The sequence below is a fragment of the Rosa chinensis genome, chromosome 4 (genome assembly GCF_002994745.2).
Source record: "Rosa chinensis cultivar Old Blush chromosome 4, RchiOBHm-V2, whole genome shotgun sequence".
NCBI classification, from domain to species: domain Eukaryota; kingdom Viridiplantae; phylum Streptophyta; class Magnoliopsida; order Rosales; family Rosaceae; genus Rosa; species Rosa chinensis.
The window spans coordinates 60022985-60039465 of NC_037091.1; the positions used below are offsets into that span (position 1 = coordinate 60022985).

The following is a 16481-nucleotide window of genomic DNA, read 5'->3' on the forward strand; positions in this document are numbered from 1 at the left end:
TGACTTTAGGGTTTAGTACAATTTAATTACACTTTAGTTTCTAATATTATAATCTTATTATTTTTTAATTGAGTTTTCATACAATCTCTTAACACCACATTTTTTATTGTATTGAATCTCACTCTCACGTGACAACCATTGATAATTTGATATTCCAAGATAATTACTCAATTTTCATGAAAATGACATAGAAAGGGGCCTGGTCGATCCAAACGACCTCTTAAGACTTGCTTCAATTGTTGTTTTTTTTTTTTTAATTTTGTTCTGGGTACCAATCACTCAATCACTATCCTCTCTTTTTCTATCTCTTTTCTTTTCACTCACTACCCTACACATATATAGATAAATACCAATTTCATTTCAACAAGGAAAACCAATAACATTACAAAGAACCAAGGATGTCCTATATATTACTCCTATATGATTGAACTTTTGTAGATTTGGTAAGAGTCTTAGTCAACCACAACATGATCACAAAAAAAAAAGCCTATGTTTATTCGCATTTCTTTCTTCATTTGATGAGTGACCCATTCCAAAGGGTTATGATTCGGCACACATGCATATGTCTATTCAGTATTCACTTTTCTGAGATGAACCAGCCACCATTGGTAACTTGCAAAATTCTTAAATCATAATAAAAAAAGAATGGAATACCTTTTTTTTGTGTGTGTGAAATGATGGAGTAATGTTTATTATAAATTATTGAATTCCCTTTTTGGGATCAACTTGACCAACAAAATAGATTTTATCCGGTATAGAAGTCTAGAAATTAATCACTGCTAATAATAACAAACTTGCCGAGGAAGAGTGTGGGATATGATTGTGATCATTATGATCCCTAAATTACAGTAAAAGCGTTTTTCTTCCTCCGCAAATTTCTTTTACTTAGCCCATTAACTTGTGGAGGACCATGATAATATAAACAAAACATAAGCAAAAGAGATTACAGAGCATTTGATTCGGTGACCACCACATTACCATTCATGTGCCAAGCGATTTTTCTGTTTTGTCTTTGTCGTTCAAGTTATGTGTGGGAAAGAAATTGTGACCAGTATTTGATTAAGTGATTATCAACATTCACGCGTGCAACGAGCGTAATATGCATTGAGCCACGCGATACTCGTTATTATGTCTTATCTATTTGTCTTTATCAATCGAGTAACAGACAAAAAAGAATGCTATTGATGTTTACGTGTTGCGATAGTGTTTCATGCATAGTGACACATAATAAGTAAAATCACGTTTTTCTCTATGTTTATTATTGATTTTTATACATTAGATCTAAAATGTTCAAATTTTTGTCCCAATTTACTGTTAGATGCTAATGACTTTGGGCTTTGGCCAGGCAAGAACAAATTAGGTTCCACTTCCCACCTAAACTAGTTTCCATGGTTGATAACCAAAAGTTTTCACCATTTAATATGAAGATACTGGAAGATAATACTAATTAGTATGTTTTATTTTTAATTTTAAAAGAGTAATTAGTATGTTTGGCCAAGCAAGAAAATTTCCAGGGTTGGCAAGTTCCTAAAGTAAGTGCAACATACTTCCTGTCAACCTAACATGTTTAGGCCCTCATATACCGGAAGATAATATACTGGAAGATAATACTAATTAGTATGTTTTATTTTTAATTTTAAAAGAGTAATTAGTATGTTTGGCGAGGCAAGAAAATTTCCAGGGTTGGCAAGTTCCTAAAGTAAGTGCAGCATCCTTCCTGTCAACCTAACATATTTAGGCCTTCATGACATCTCCAAGGTTCAATCATGCGAAGGTCTTTATTTGTTGAAAAAAAATTTGTGTCATAATCTTAGCATTGATAAACCATGATTTTTTGGAGCTATTCTAAGTGACAGGCCTCAAAAATCTCTACTTTGTTTTAGGGAATCAGAAATTGAGAGAAATTCGCTGTGTATTCTCATTGATAATAGAAGCTTCTTTATATAGAGGTTTACAATACATAGAGTCTGAATCATATAAGGAAAGATAATCTCTAGATTCTTCTAATTAAACCTTATTACTACTAGGTCAAGTAACCTAGAGTTTGGGCTAAACACAAATTAGGGTTTTACTTGAACACTCCCCCTTGTGTTGCCCAAACGCGTGCTTCTCTCGTTGCCTCGTTAAAAACCTTGCCGAGTAACAAAAACCCAGTGAAACAAAAATAACCTCGGTCGATAGAATAAAAAGAGCACAACACACCCTTCATGTTTCGAGGTGAACATGTAGACATCTCCCCCTGATGTCTGCGCCTCCCCTTGATGACTACGATCATGGGAGTTCAGATAATTTCAGCAAGCCAATTCTTGGCACATGTTTCTCGAACGTGAATTTAGGCAATGACTTAGTAAACAAGTCTACCACATTGTCCTCAGATCGAACTTGGTTCACTTTGATCTTGAGGAGCTTCTGTTGTTGCTGATTGTAGAAGAATTTAGGCGATATGTGCTTGGTGTTGTCACCTTTGATGTAGCCTTGCTTCATTTGTTCAATACAAGCAGCATTATCCTCATAAATGCTTGTTGGCTCATCTGTGGTAGACTTCAGACCACAATTGCTTCGAACATGCGTAATTATGGATCGAAGCCATATACATTCACGAACTACTTCGTGAAGAGCAATAATCTCTGCATGATTCGAAGAGGTAGCGACTAAGGTCTGCTTTGTAGACCTCCAAGATATCGCGGTCTTTTCCATGGTGAAAACATAACCAGTTTGGGAGCGGCCTTTGTGTGGGTCAGAGAGGTACCCAGCATCAGCAAAACCTTCCAAAACACTTATATCGTTTTGGGATGGGGAAAGGGAACGTAGTCCACCATGTGTGGCGTCCCTGGCACTCGATGGGTCCGAATCCATCGTCTCTCTGTATGGATAGAACAAGCCCATATCGATCGTACCACTTAGGTATCGAAAGATATCTTTAACACCAACCTAATGGCGTCATGTTGGCGCAGAGCTATATCTAGCTAGCAAGTTCACAACGAATGAGATATCTGGTCTTGTGCATTGTGCTAAGTACAATAATGCGCCTATTGCACTTAGGTAGGGCACTTCTGCCTCTAGCACTTCTTCGTCGTCATCTTTTGGACGGAATGGATCCTTCTTTGGATCAAGACTACGGACGACCATTGGGATGCTTGAAGGATTAATCTTGTCAGTGTTGAAACGCCTAAACATCTTTTGGGTATAAGTTGATTGATGAATCAGGATATCATCTCTACGGTGCTCAAGTTCTAAACCGAGACAAAACCGTGTTTTCCCAAGATCTTTCATCTCAAACTCGGATTTCAAGTGTTCAGCGGTTTCCCTTAACTCTTTAAGGGTACTAATTATAGGGCTGGGCACGGGCCGGGACGGGCCGGTTACTGACTGATACCGAACCCGATACCGAAAATATTATTCGGGACGGGATTACGGTTTTTCAAAGTTGGTACAGAAGGTACCGAAACCGATCGGGATCGGGTCGGGCCCAGGCCCAATTCGGGATACCCGACTCTTTTTTTTTCCCAACACTTCAGTATCCAAATTCCAAAATTTCCAGATTTCAATCATTCAAGATGCAGCTAAAGAGATGACATATGAAAATATCTATATTACGTGACACTAATTTCAAGTGTAGAGGACATTGAAACATAAGAAACCAAGTAGATTAAGTACTGAGAGATCATCTTCCAAGTGAATTAAGGAAAAAAAAAAGTGCTTCTGTGACCAGAACAAAAAAAATAAAAGAAGTGTTTCTTCCATATCAAAATCAAAATACAACTCAAATATCAATTTTTACACATCCAGATCTCAACTTTTACAAACCTAGATCTCAAGAAAAGAAGAAAATAAAATTAACCTCAGATACCACTTCTTCCATAGAACATGCACAAATTGACAAAACCCAGATCTTAAAAAAGATAATCAAAATCGATAGGAACAGATCTGGAAGGCATTCCTTGTGGGTGGTGCGACGATTGTGGTGCCCCCGAGCCCCGAGGTTGACTGAAGATGGTTGTGGGCCAAGGATGCCGGAGTGCAGTGGTGTAGTGGTGATGTCTTTGAAAAATAGAGGCTGAACAAAGGTTGAGGAAAGAAGGGCTAAATAAAGGGTGAGGGAGAGAGAGCCAGAGAGGGGTGAAAACGGACGAGGAGAGAGAGGGAGAAGAAAGAAAAGAAACTGGGGAGAGAGGTGAAGACGGGGGGGAAGAAAGAAAAGAAACTGACAGGGAGGAATAAAGTAATAAAGGGTGAGGGAGAGATGGAGACAAGACCAAGACAGAAAAGAAAGTAGGAGTGAAGATAATATAAATTATACATATTATATATATATATATATATATATATATATATATAAATCGGTACGGGACGGGCCCAAACGGGACAAGAAAATAAGAACCGAAAAAACGGGACGGGACGGGACGGGCCTAAACAGTGAATTTCAGATTTTGATACCGGCCCGTTTCATCAATTTTCGGGACGGTTTCGGGACGGGATCGGGTCTTCGGTTTTGGATGCCCAGCCCTAACTAATTATGTTCATGTCATCGACATAAACCGCTACTATTACAAATCCGGAACTTGTCCTTTTTATGAACACACATGGGCATAGTTCATTGTTGACATATCCATTACCAATCAAGTAGTCATTTAGACGGTTATACCACATCCGTCCGGATTGTTTCAATCCATATAGTGAGCGTTTCAATATAATCGCAAACGCGCTCCGTGGTTTGGAGCCACTTGATTTAGGTAACTGAAGTCCATCTCGGACCTTCATATATATTTCCGTATCTAGATCCCCATATAGATACGCAGTAACCACATCCATAAGCTGCATGTTCAGTTTTTCAGAAACTACCAAACTGACAAGGTAGTGGAACGTTATTACGTCCACTAAGGGAGAATAGGTCTCCTCGTAGTCGATTCCAGGGCGTTGTAAGAAGCCTTGCGCCACAAGGCGAGCTCAGTACCTTACAATCTCGTTTTTCTCATTACGCTTTCTAACGAATATCCATTTGTGACCAACTGGTTTGGTGTCGAGCGGTATTGGCACAACTGGTCCGAATACCTTTCTTTTCACTAGAGAATCAAGTTCTGCCTGGATCGCATTTTTCCATTTTGGCCAGTCAACTCTGCGTTGGTATTCATCAACGGAGCGTGGTTCGATGTGATCGGTCTCAATAATCTCACGCGCCACTGAATACGCGAATACATCATCAATGATGATGGAGTTTTTTTCCCACGTCCCATGTACACTAGTGTAATTAACAGAGATCTCTACGTTCTCAGGGATAGGTTCTGACATTGAGGCATCCCCCAATGATGTCTCTTGGACATAACCATAATCTGGAACATTCTCATGGGACGGATTTTGAGTATCGATGATCAAATGATTTGTTTGTGCCTCATTCGCTTTCTTTCTAGGGCAAGTATCCTTCGAACCAATCGGTCTACCGTGCTTCCTTGCTAGACATGCGGCCATCGACTCCACATCATTGCTATTCTAGGCAATGGCGCCATCTCCTGGTGTCACAGGAGTGGCGTTATGTCCATTATTTGGGACATCAATCCTTGCAGGCACGTTTGCAACAGGTATGTGTGATCTCGTCACTTTGGCAACATCAGAAAACGCATCAGGCAGAGTGTCTGCTACGTTCTGGAGCTCGATTATTCTTCTCACTTCAAGTTATGACTGTGCGGTACATGGATCGAGATGAGACATAGTGGGGACAGACCATGAAAATTCTTGTCGTTCCTGTTGAACATATGTGTTCTTATCTCCCCCTAACGATGGGAAGACTATCTCATCAAAGTGACAATCGGCAAATCTAGTGGTAAAGAGATCGCCTGTCAAGGGTTCAAGCTAGCAGACGATGGTTGGAGATTCATATCCAACGTAAATGCCCATTCGTCGTTGTGGACCCATCTTAGTACGCTGTGGAGGCGTAATAGGCACATAAATGACACACTCAAAAATGTGTAAGTACGAGATATCAAGCTCGTACCCAGTCACTAGCTGTAAAGTAGAGTAAGATTGGGTTACAGTGGGTCGTAGACGAATTAGCGTCGCTGCATGCAATATTGCATATCCCCAAGCAGAAACAGGAAGACTGGTGCGCATAACCAATGTTCGGGCTATCATTTGTAGTTGTTTGATAGCAGCTTCTGCGAGACCATTTTGGGTATGAACATGGGGAACTGGATGCTCAACATCAATCCCCAGTGACATGCAATAGTCATCGAATGTTTTCGATGTAAACTCCCTAGCATTATCAAGTCGAATGGACTTAATTGGATGGTCAGGGTAGTGAGCCCGTAGACGGATAATCTGGGCAAGGAGTTTAGCATAAGCAGCATTGCGAGTGGACAACAGTGCGACATGTGACCAGCGTGTCGACGTATCAACCAATACCATAAAGTATTTAAAAGGTTCGCATGATGGTTGAATTGGTCCACAGATATCCCCTTGGATTCGCTGTAAGAACGGAATGAGTATTTTGGGATCCTTTGTGTAGGACGGTCTCGCTCCTAATTTCCCGAATGAACAGGCTTTGAAAAATGAGCGAGGGGCCTTAGAAGCAACCAATGAGGATTTTGGTTGGGGCGGAGTGTCTGAAGCGCTATTAGAAGCAAAATGTGTGACTACATCTCCCATTATGGCATTAGAGCCATGGAAATTGGTGTGTGTAGCGTCATTGCCACTAGGAGGGGCAACCATGGAGTCATGCTCATGGTTAGTGCCATTGATGGCGTCATCACATGGGACTTGGGTGGCCCTATGACGCCCCAAAACGGCTGCAGCGCCAGATGCTGCAATTGTTGCGGTCTTGCTAAGTCCAGGAATCAATGTTCAATTCTTGCTTCTTCTCACTCTGAAGAATGGATGTCCGTGTGAAGTCTTTAGTATACGAAGCATCATATCACGACCAGGGTGTAGTCGGTCATGCCAAAGCCAATATGTGTCTGAATCCAAGAGATCCTCTCTTATGACATTATTGGATTCAATTGGTCGAATTGTAGTGACATAAAGTCCACTAGATTGACACATAAACTTCTCTAAGATGCGCTTTCGTCCGCAATCATTAGAGGTAATGCAAAGGAACTCTTTTCCGTTCTCATTATGTGTTTCCGCATGGAATCCGTTGGCTCTTATATCTTTAAAGCTCAATAAGGTTCGATTTGCCTTAGGAGTGTAGAGAGCTTCAGTGACTTTAATCAAGGTGCCATTTGGCAATAGGAATTGGGCCATTCCATGTCTTTGAACTAAACCTGATGGCCCAGCCATCGTAGTCACAGAGGAATATGTAGGCAACATCTCTAAGAATAATTGCCTATGTCGTAGAATGGTGTGCGTAGTCGCACTATCCACAAGACATTGTAGTTCATCCATTCCTAAAAGAAAAGCTCATAATTAAAAATGAGTCATAAAGAAAAGCACTCAACTTTTATTAATAAGCCAAATGGAATTACATCATTGTTTCTTTAACAAAAAAGAATCTAATCCAATAAACTAGCTAATGCAAAACAATGGTAGTCGTCTAACTCCTTTTGGTAATTTCAATGCAAATGTGACCAGGTGAGTAGAGAGATGTCGGTGGAGCAAAGCTCACTTAAGTTCCACTTATCTCAAAACCTTCCTAGACATCACACTTACATTGAGTACCGTCTTTGAAGAAAGACTAATACCATTGGCATCTACTATGATAATATAACAATTGCCTACATCTCTTGGAAAATAAAAAGACTTAATCAAAATCGCCAGTTTCTGGGTCTTGATCCTTGTAGTCTTCCACCCTTAGATCGAGATCGCCATCTTGATCTTCTTGTTCCATGTAATTTGCCTCCCTCGCTTCATGATACGTCTTGTATGCATTTGCAATATTCTGGGGTGCTTTACATGCTTTGGCCCAATGTTTAGTTGATCCACATCGAAAACAAACATCATTATGGTCAGGCTCCCTTAATCGAGGTGCCTTTGGGGCGCGATTTGGACTACCATTGTTCTTGGTGGCGTTACCACCATGGTCGGAGGCTCCGCCTCTCTCTCTTCATACGTTGACCTCCACGGTTCCGTGCACCCTCTCTAGGTGATTTCCTTCCTCTTTAGGGCGAGAATATGGACCAGAACATCCAGAATTGTCCCTACTCTTAGGGTTTCGCTCCTTGCATCCTCCCTTGGGGGGGCGACTATAGGTAGACTCCGGAATAGACTAAATTCCCACGGGTCTAGCATTATAGTTCTTCACAAGAATATTGTCGTGCTTTTCAGCTACGTTCATGGCGCTAATGAGCTCATGAAACCTTGTGATACGTCCTGCATTTACATCAATTCGATAATTCTTTGAAATCATCAGGGCAGAGACAGGGAAGGTAGAGAGAGTCTTCTCAATCAACATCGTATCAGTTATGGCTTGACCATAAAACTCCATCAGAGACTTGATACGAAGAACTTCCGAGTTATAATCAAGCACAGACTTGAAATCACAAAAGCGGAGGCTATGTCATTGCACTTCTAAATCAGGAAGCAGAGAGTCACGAACGTTGCCAAATCGCTACTCAAGTTCTACCCATAGCTCTCTTGGGTCTTCCTCATTGAGGCATTCACTTTGGAGCGCATCATTCATGTGCCTTGTCATGAGAATTATGGCTTTAGCTTGATTTGCTTCAAAAGAAGTAGCTTGCTCAATAGAGAGCACGTTCTGACTAGACTCTTGGATGGTTTCCAGAAGTCCATCAGCCTTAAGATGTTGGTGCACATCTCGGACCCACCTATGGTATCCTACGCCAGTTATCTCCAGTGGAACAAAGTTCAACTTGTTCAGGTAACTCATCTTGAAAAACAACACAAGATTAGGGTTAGTTTCGGAGCGAAAAAGGCTACCACGAAAAACTATTAAATTTCTGAGCGTAGTCGCTTCCAAGAAATTAGGGATTTTCTGAGCGTAATCGCTTCTAACAAAATCCAATTCCAAGAGGGGTTTTGGATTAGATCAAAACAATGATGTATGTGGTCGATCGTTTTTCTTCTCAACAAACTCTAAGTTTGGAGGACTCTACAAGCTCCAAGTTTGGAGTGAGCACGAACCCCCACAGTTCGGCTTTTGGTCTCCCCTATGAAGAATAAAGGGGGGTAGAAGAAGGGAGGTTAGAAGTCCCCGAGAAAAAGAAGAGAAAAGTAATAAAAACTTCAAAAACGAGAACTTTTAGAAAAGTTTACCTTGAAAATTTGCCGGAAATCTTGACCGGAAAAATCCCCAGAAAGGGGCTGAAAAAACGTTGACCGGATGGTTGACTGATGTTGACCGAGGTGCTGACGTGGCAATCTGATGCTGACTGGGTGCTGACTAGACGCTAATGTCAGTGGGCCTGCTTCTGGGCCTAGGGTTTCTTCTGGGCTTGGTTGACTTCTGGGTTTGGTTGATTGAAGCAGAGGCTGAGGATGCAGGTCGCCAGCGGTTCGGTGGTGTAGATCTTCTGAAGGCCTGTTTTGGTGTCAATCGGCCAGTTCCAGGAAGGAGGCTTCCGGTTCCGGGGTTCCGGTGGTGGAATATGGTTGACAGAGGCTGGGAGAAAAGATTTGAGCCAGGCAGGAAGACTTTCGTCGCTTCTGGAGGCCGGTTCAGGGTTGTTCCGGCCAGTTCTGGAGGTGGCGCCGCCGGTTTTGGGCTCCTGAGGTTAAGAACTTCGAGTTGGGCGGCGGTGGTATCTGAGGTTTGAAGGCTACGAAATTATGGTTTCAGGGTTAGGGTTTCGTGCTGATAACTTGTTTTAGGGAATCAGAAAATGAGAGAAATTCGCTGTGCATTCTCATTGATAATAGGGGCCTCTTTATATAGAGGTTTACAATACATAGAGTCTGAATCATACAAGGAAAGATAATTTCTAGATTCTTCTAATTAAACCTTATTACCACCAGATCAAGTAACCTAGAGTTTGGGCTAAACACAAATTAGGGTTTTACTTGAACATACTCAATTTTTTCTTATGGATTTCCCTATTTTCTGACTTGGAAAATCGTAAAAAAGAACTAGATCGATATTGTTGAGGTCTGTTAGTTATGAAATTGTTTAAGGGTCTTTCGAAATGTACCCGGCAAATATCTAAGTACACCCAGCAAAATTATAAAAGTTCTGAGTACACCCAACAAGGCTTCCAATAATACCCTTTTTAATAAACCCAGCAAAACTTATATCAAGAAAAATTTTAGATTCGGGTGCTGCCGGTTGAAACATCCGATTTGTGAACCATATCAGATAACTCATCAAGTACATCAGTCAGAGGGTGCCATGTATATTGTATTTTGCAAGCAAGAAAGATGCTTACAGTTGCAATTATCTTCCCAACATTCTTACCATTAGATTGACGCATGTAAATCGGTGGCACAACATCATTGCCCATGCTATTGTCACCTGAGGCCTTAAATGCTATCAACACAAATATGATCTGAATTTAAAATTCAAGCCACATTCCAAGCTCTTAAAGATAATTTCGCAATGCTCCGTCTTTCTTTAACCAGAAGGAAACTAACTTTTTGGGAAAAGATTTGGGAAATTTTAGAAAAATGAACCAGCTGCTAAGAGGTTTTAGAGCAAAAGAGTCTTGTGGATGGAGATCAGAGTGGGTGAAGGGTGCAGACCACAACGAATTCAGGGAGGAGACTGCTGGGTGTGGGTTTTGGGGGTGAGATTTGTTGGGAGTGAGTTTTGCTAGGTTTAATTAATAATAAAGGTATTATTGGAAAAGTTGCTTGGTGTAATTAGAAATTATATCATTTTTCTGGATGTAAAAAACTTGTCGGGTCTATATAGAAATTTGCTGTGTACATTTAGAAAGATCCTTACCCATTGCTTAAAAATCAAGATTTACTAAAGAGAATATCTTGGTAAGAAAATAAGAACTTGTCATTTAACTTATTTTGGCCAAAAAAAAAAAACTGTGCATTGTCTCTACAGTTTTGGTCAAAATTATGGTTTTCGACATTTTTTTTTGGGAAAAATTTATGACTAGTATCCGAAGTAAGGCCCACTACGAATTTCAGTACAGCAATTTCTAAAACATAAACTTTGGTACATCAAATATGAAGTCAACCCAATATACATACACGACGTTAATGACTCCGTCAGACGTCGTGCCATTACTCACATAATGAAGGGCATAATAGGTTTTTCATCATTTTTCAATGGTTTCCTCTCTCCTCTCACTCTCTCTGACTCCCCCCCCCCTCTCTCTCTCTCTCTCTTAATGGCTCTGCAGCTCTGGGATCTCTTTTCCTTCTTCTTTTTGTTGTCACCGATCACCACGCCTCTACACCGCCTTTCACCACCACCGATTACAGCCCCTCACTTCAACATCCACAACCCCTTCAGCTGCCTCGAGGGCCGATCTTCACTGTGCCCAGGCTCTCAGTGAGTCCAGTCCGGCCTCAATTCAAGCCCTCCTTCGTGTCGCCAAGATCACCGGTAGAGCACCCAACAAGCTCTCCAAGATGTCAGACCCTAATTCTGTTTGTTTTCGGTTTTGGTTTCTGTGTTTTTGTGAATCAGGTGGGATTGATGTGTTTTGCAGTAAGGTTGTGAGGCTTGGGATTGCTTAGGTGTTGATAGTGATTTAGCAGAAGCAGAAGGCAGAGGTAAAAAGAAAAAATAGAATGAGTTTGATTCTGGGCTGGGTTTCGATTTACTGGAGAGATAGAGAAGAAGAGCTGTGGAGATTGGAGCGGAGAAGAAGAGAGTGAGGGCTCGGATCACTTCATCGGAGGTCTGGGCTGAATTCTAGGTGAAGAATCAAGCCCAGAAGAATAGGGATTCATGAATCCAATGAATTGGAAATTTTGGGTTCGTGTAATTGTACCTAAGTGCTATAGTTCTCATTGTTTATGTTGTTAATCGGCCTTCGATGGAATCATGGAAATCGAAGACCTGAATTATAGAGGAAAGTCTATAAGGGATGAAGGTAATGGGTCTTGTTGTTGTTGTTGTTGTTTAACGGGATGGTGATGAGAGGGTTGTATATTTTTTTTCAACCCACAATGAGAGAGAGATATGAAGCAACCCAGATAAGAAGACTAGCAGCTTCTAATTCAAAGGTATAGTGGTGAGTCGCACAACTGAGTTCAATCCTAGTCTTCTTCTTTTTTTTTTTTTTTTTTACCTTGCGATATATTTAATTTAAGGTTTGAGTAGTATAATCTGTTGGATTACTTATTGATTGGAAATTTGGTGCATTTGTTAAGAGTTTAATTTTGTAGGAACATGAAGTGTTGGAAATCATTCATCAGGTTTTGTTTCAATCTTCAAAGAAAGCAAGGAACTAAGATAGTCGTTTTGAGAGTTCAGTGAGAGGAGGAGAGAGATGTGGGAAGAAGAAGAGATAAAAAGAAAAAAGAAAAAATTAATTAAACAAAAAAAAAATGAGGGTAAGAGAGGCAGAGAGCTGCCTGCCCAGAAGAAGAGAAAAGAGTCAGCTGGGTGCTAAAAAAGTTGAAGAGACCATTTTATCCCTTGAAATATGACGGCTGGCACGAAACTAACGGCGTCATTGACGTCGTGTATGTTTATTGGGTCGGTTTTGAAACCTCATGTACCAAAGTTTATGTTTTAGAAATTGATGTACTGAAATTCGTAGGGGCCCTTACTTCGGGTACTATTCATGAATTTTTTCCTTTTTTTTTTGGGAGGAAATTCTTGGGTTGGTTCCGCAGTGTTGAGATAGCTAGGTTATGAATGCCACACTCATATAAAACATTATCGTCCGAATATATTGGATCAGACTTTGTACGGAAACATTGAGGCATGGTCTCATACATAACAATTTGTGATCACTTCTTTGTGTAAGTAGTACAACAGATATGGTTTGTAAAATGAACTTTTTTCTTGGGGACTAATTGCAGAAGCTCATGTGTTCACAAATCTGCAATTCTTCCTGACCTCTCCGGTGGTAAAGCTGTCCTCGTTAGTTATATTCCCCATTTTCACCATTGAATCTGAGAATTGCTGGAAGAAAGCAATCGCGTCTTCTGCATACTTGTGAACAAGTTTCTTGGTTTCGATACCCAACAAGCTAGAATACATTTCCTGGTCTGAGTTGAGTAGTCCCTGCCCTTTCAATAGTAAATGATAGAAAGAATTGTCAAATAGTTCAGGAGTGACATAGTCCATGGCTGTAATGTTATTTTCATCTCCACCTATGGGGCAAGTTGACCTCAAGCTGCTGAGGTATGACCCTGAAAGAGGGTCGATTCCTGAGGTTGATTCATAGTCACCATAGATCCTTGCTCGAACATTCTGACACCGTGCCATACCGATTGTGTGAGCTCCTGAATGAGATTATTGTACAAAAAATGATCATTAACAAATCGGGAATGCATATTGTAAAAAATCTTGCATAAAATGCTTTGACAATAAGCCTTATTATGGGAGGGACGTTGTATACACCTGTTATGTAACACTTTATTTGCTTTACTTACCCTAGCAAGCCTTGAATGGTGTTATGAAAATGAATTCCATTAAAATCGCAATTACCTGAAAGAGCTACCACATCTGTGACCGAAAGGCCTTGGTAAAGAAATTTGGAAATGATAGACGTAAGGCCTTCTTCTGGAGTAGGAAGGTTGGTTTCTGCAAGTTCAGGACTAGCAGTTATAGAGTCCTTTCTTCCCAGAGGAACATCCCAATAAGGTCCACCAACCTGCAAAGTGAGATCAATTAGAAACTCTTGCATGAAAGAAAACTTCAACATGGTACTGCTTAAAATACTATTCTCAGTACCAGAATCACAGCATCTCTTGCTGCAATAGTGAGAATATCGGCACAAGAGACAATTCCGGGACACTCTGATTCAAGCTTGTTCTTTATCCTGTCAATAATCCTGAAACCTTTCAAAGAGTTTATGTTGGTGGAAGCCTTCTTCTCTCCTTTTAGTGAAATCGTATCGTCTAGCAAAACTGAACCATCACATCCCTGCTTCCATAATGTACATTAATTCTACACTAGTAAGTGACAAGACTACAGCAGCAACTTGAAATTAAAGCAAATACATATATGGTACTAGAGCTAAGTAACAAGCTAATAATAAAACCCGGACCTGAACAAAACAGTCATGGAAGTGTAACCGGACTATCAAGGCAGCATTACGAGGATCTGAGAGAACTTCACACTCCATTTCTTTCTTTACAATATCAAACAAAGTGGGACAATTAGATGCATAGTAGTCCAATGTTAAAGGAGGGTCACTTGCAAGTAAACCGGTGTTCAAGATGGCGAAAACTAAAAGCATGAAATGGAGTCTGAAGGGACCAAAACAAAGGGAAGGTGCCATTTTTGCTGTTATGGTTTCCTGAACAATTGAAAAGACAGTGGGAGATGATGGTTGAGACTGAGAAATATATAAGTGAAGAAGTAAGATGGGATTGTACTTGGTACATTGAGTACTGGGAATAAAGAAGTCTGTAGTCAATAGAAGATGCAACTACTATTGGCCTGGTGGGTAGGTTTTCCCAAACCAGGTGTTCCCAATAGCACAAGTTTAACTATACGTGTGATTTCCCAATTTCCATTGTATAATACTGCTTAGAAAACTAAGCTAGCCACCAAACAAAAGCTAATAACAACTAATGTGTTACCCTATAACCTTTAGAAGCTTCACTTTCTCCTCTGTTCTTAACAGTAAATCAAAACCAGTTCCTAGAAGAGACCATGCATCTTCAAGGAAAGGAGCAAAAGGTCCTATATACTACTCTTAACGTTGTACGAAAAGTTAAATTGTAATGCTTAATTATTTGTCTCATTGAGACTTGATTAGTTGGATGGTCTGTCCCATCCAATTTGATCATAGATTGCTTGTGATAAAGTTTTGGTTGAGAAAATCTTCATCTGCCGCGGTATGCATGGCATCCTCGTCCCTTTTTCTTTACAAACAAGGATGCTGCATTCTTGATTGCTTTTCCATGCGAGAAAACCTAACATAGGAATCGACTATAATGAGTTCACATCCAGATTGACATAACCATACGAGGCAGACTAGAAATTTTAAGGCTTTTCATTCTTGCACTCAAACATCAATATGCTGGTTTCAACAAGCATAATGCAGCGCCATTCCAACCACCTGCAAGCTAAGATCTGCTGCCAAATAGTTCAAGTTGCCATGTAACATGGCATTAACCCAACCTACGGCGTATCACGCTACATACCGGCTTGTGCCTGGCACAAACACGAAAGGCATTCATAGCCGCGCACCTGCATCACTACATACATTACATTTCTTGGCTGAGCAGCTGGTTTCTTGTTTCATTGTAGTTTGTTTGCTAATGTAACTAATCATAACAAGTAGGCTTTAGCTTTGGGTTTGATTTTCAGAATTGCTCTTAGGACATATTACATAATGCAGCGGCAAATATTGCTTAAACAAAATCAAGTCACAAAAGCAACAGCAAACTAGAACAGCAACTTAAACCCAAATTTGAAGCCACAATTCACTATTAAGACGAAGAAAGTCACAAAATTTCCAAGCATTCAAGTGATAATAAGCCCGAAAGAACCCGCCTTTACATTTCAGGAATACAAATCAGAATCAAAAGGATCCTTATCTTGTCCCAAACTTCCATAATCATCAGCATCAGACTTGAAGCTCAGACCCAAATCCAGAGCAGGCAAAACCCTAAACTTGATCAGCTCCAGCGCGGCGGCACCAAACTCCGGCCAGGTGACACAAAGCACCGCCTTGATCTTGTTGATTTCACACTTGGCCAACAGAGCAGCACCCAACCCATCCACCACACTCGCCGAAGGCAAATACTCCAATTTCAAAGATTTCGATTTCGATTTCCTCTCCGACGTCGTTTCGAGCTTGAACGCCAGCGCCTCGTCCCTGGAAAGCTTGCCCCGGAAGTTCCGATTCTGAACGGAATCCAGGATCAGAACCCTCTCCGGAACGATGTGCTGAGAAACCAGCAGCTCGGCGACGGCGTGGCACCGATCGGCGGCGATAGGGCACTGGACCGAGACGAGGAGGGTCTGGCGGTCGCCGTCGAGGGAGTAGAGGTTGCAGGACTTGTCCTTGAGAGAGGGCTGGACCGAGTTTCCAGCGAAGGAGGTTTCCGGGAGGATTAGGGTTCCGATGAGGATTTTGGAGGCGGCTGTGTGGAAGAGGTGGAGGGAGGGGGAGGAGATGGCGATGATGAGGAGAGAGGGGCGGAGGGGAAGGTCGAGGTCGGCGGCGGTTGGGAAAACGAGGAAAGGAGAGGGAATGGGCGGTGACGGAGGCGTGAAGTTGTTCAGATCTTCCTGGAAGAACCGAGACGGTGGCGGAACCTCCGTCAAGACGTCTTCCATTATCGGCGAATTTGCAGAGAAACCCTAAGAAAATTGAGAAAGAAGACGAGAGCACTACGGACGAAGCAGCGAGGATTCTCAATATAGAAGAGAAACGACATCGTTTTAGTTGTTTTTCTTTCTCTTTGGAGAAGAAAAGATCCAATGGATTCAGAGTCCTCCGTAGTAT

General features: G+C 41.2%; 2 protein-coding genes across 2 annotated transcripts; both read right to left on the minus strand.

The window, feature by feature from the left end:
• Window positions 1–12768: 12768 nt before the first annotated feature.
• Window positions 12769–15255, minus strand: LOC112200435 (peroxidase 11). The gene is made up of 4 exons (XM_024341464.2): window positions 14067–15255; window positions 13751–13942; window positions 13505–13670; window positions 12769–13299 (listed from the first exon to the last, which is right to left on the minus strand). The coding sequence occupies exons 1-4, from the start codon at window positions 14298–14300 to the stop codon at window positions 12878–12880; spliced, it is 1014 nt and encodes a 337-aa protein (XP_024197232.1). The 5' UTR covers window positions 14301–15255; the 3' UTR covers window positions 12769–12877.
• A 151-nt stretch (window positions 15256–15406) lies between these two features.
• On the minus strand, window positions 15407–16435 carry LOC112200436. The gene has a single exon (XM_024341465.2). The coding sequence runs from the start codon at window positions 16310–16312 to the stop codon at window positions 15533–15535; it is 780 nt and encodes a 259-aa protein (XP_024197233.1). The 5' UTR covers window positions 16313–16435; the 3' UTR covers window positions 15407–15532.
• Between the last annotated feature and the right edge of the window lie 46 nt (window positions 16436–16481).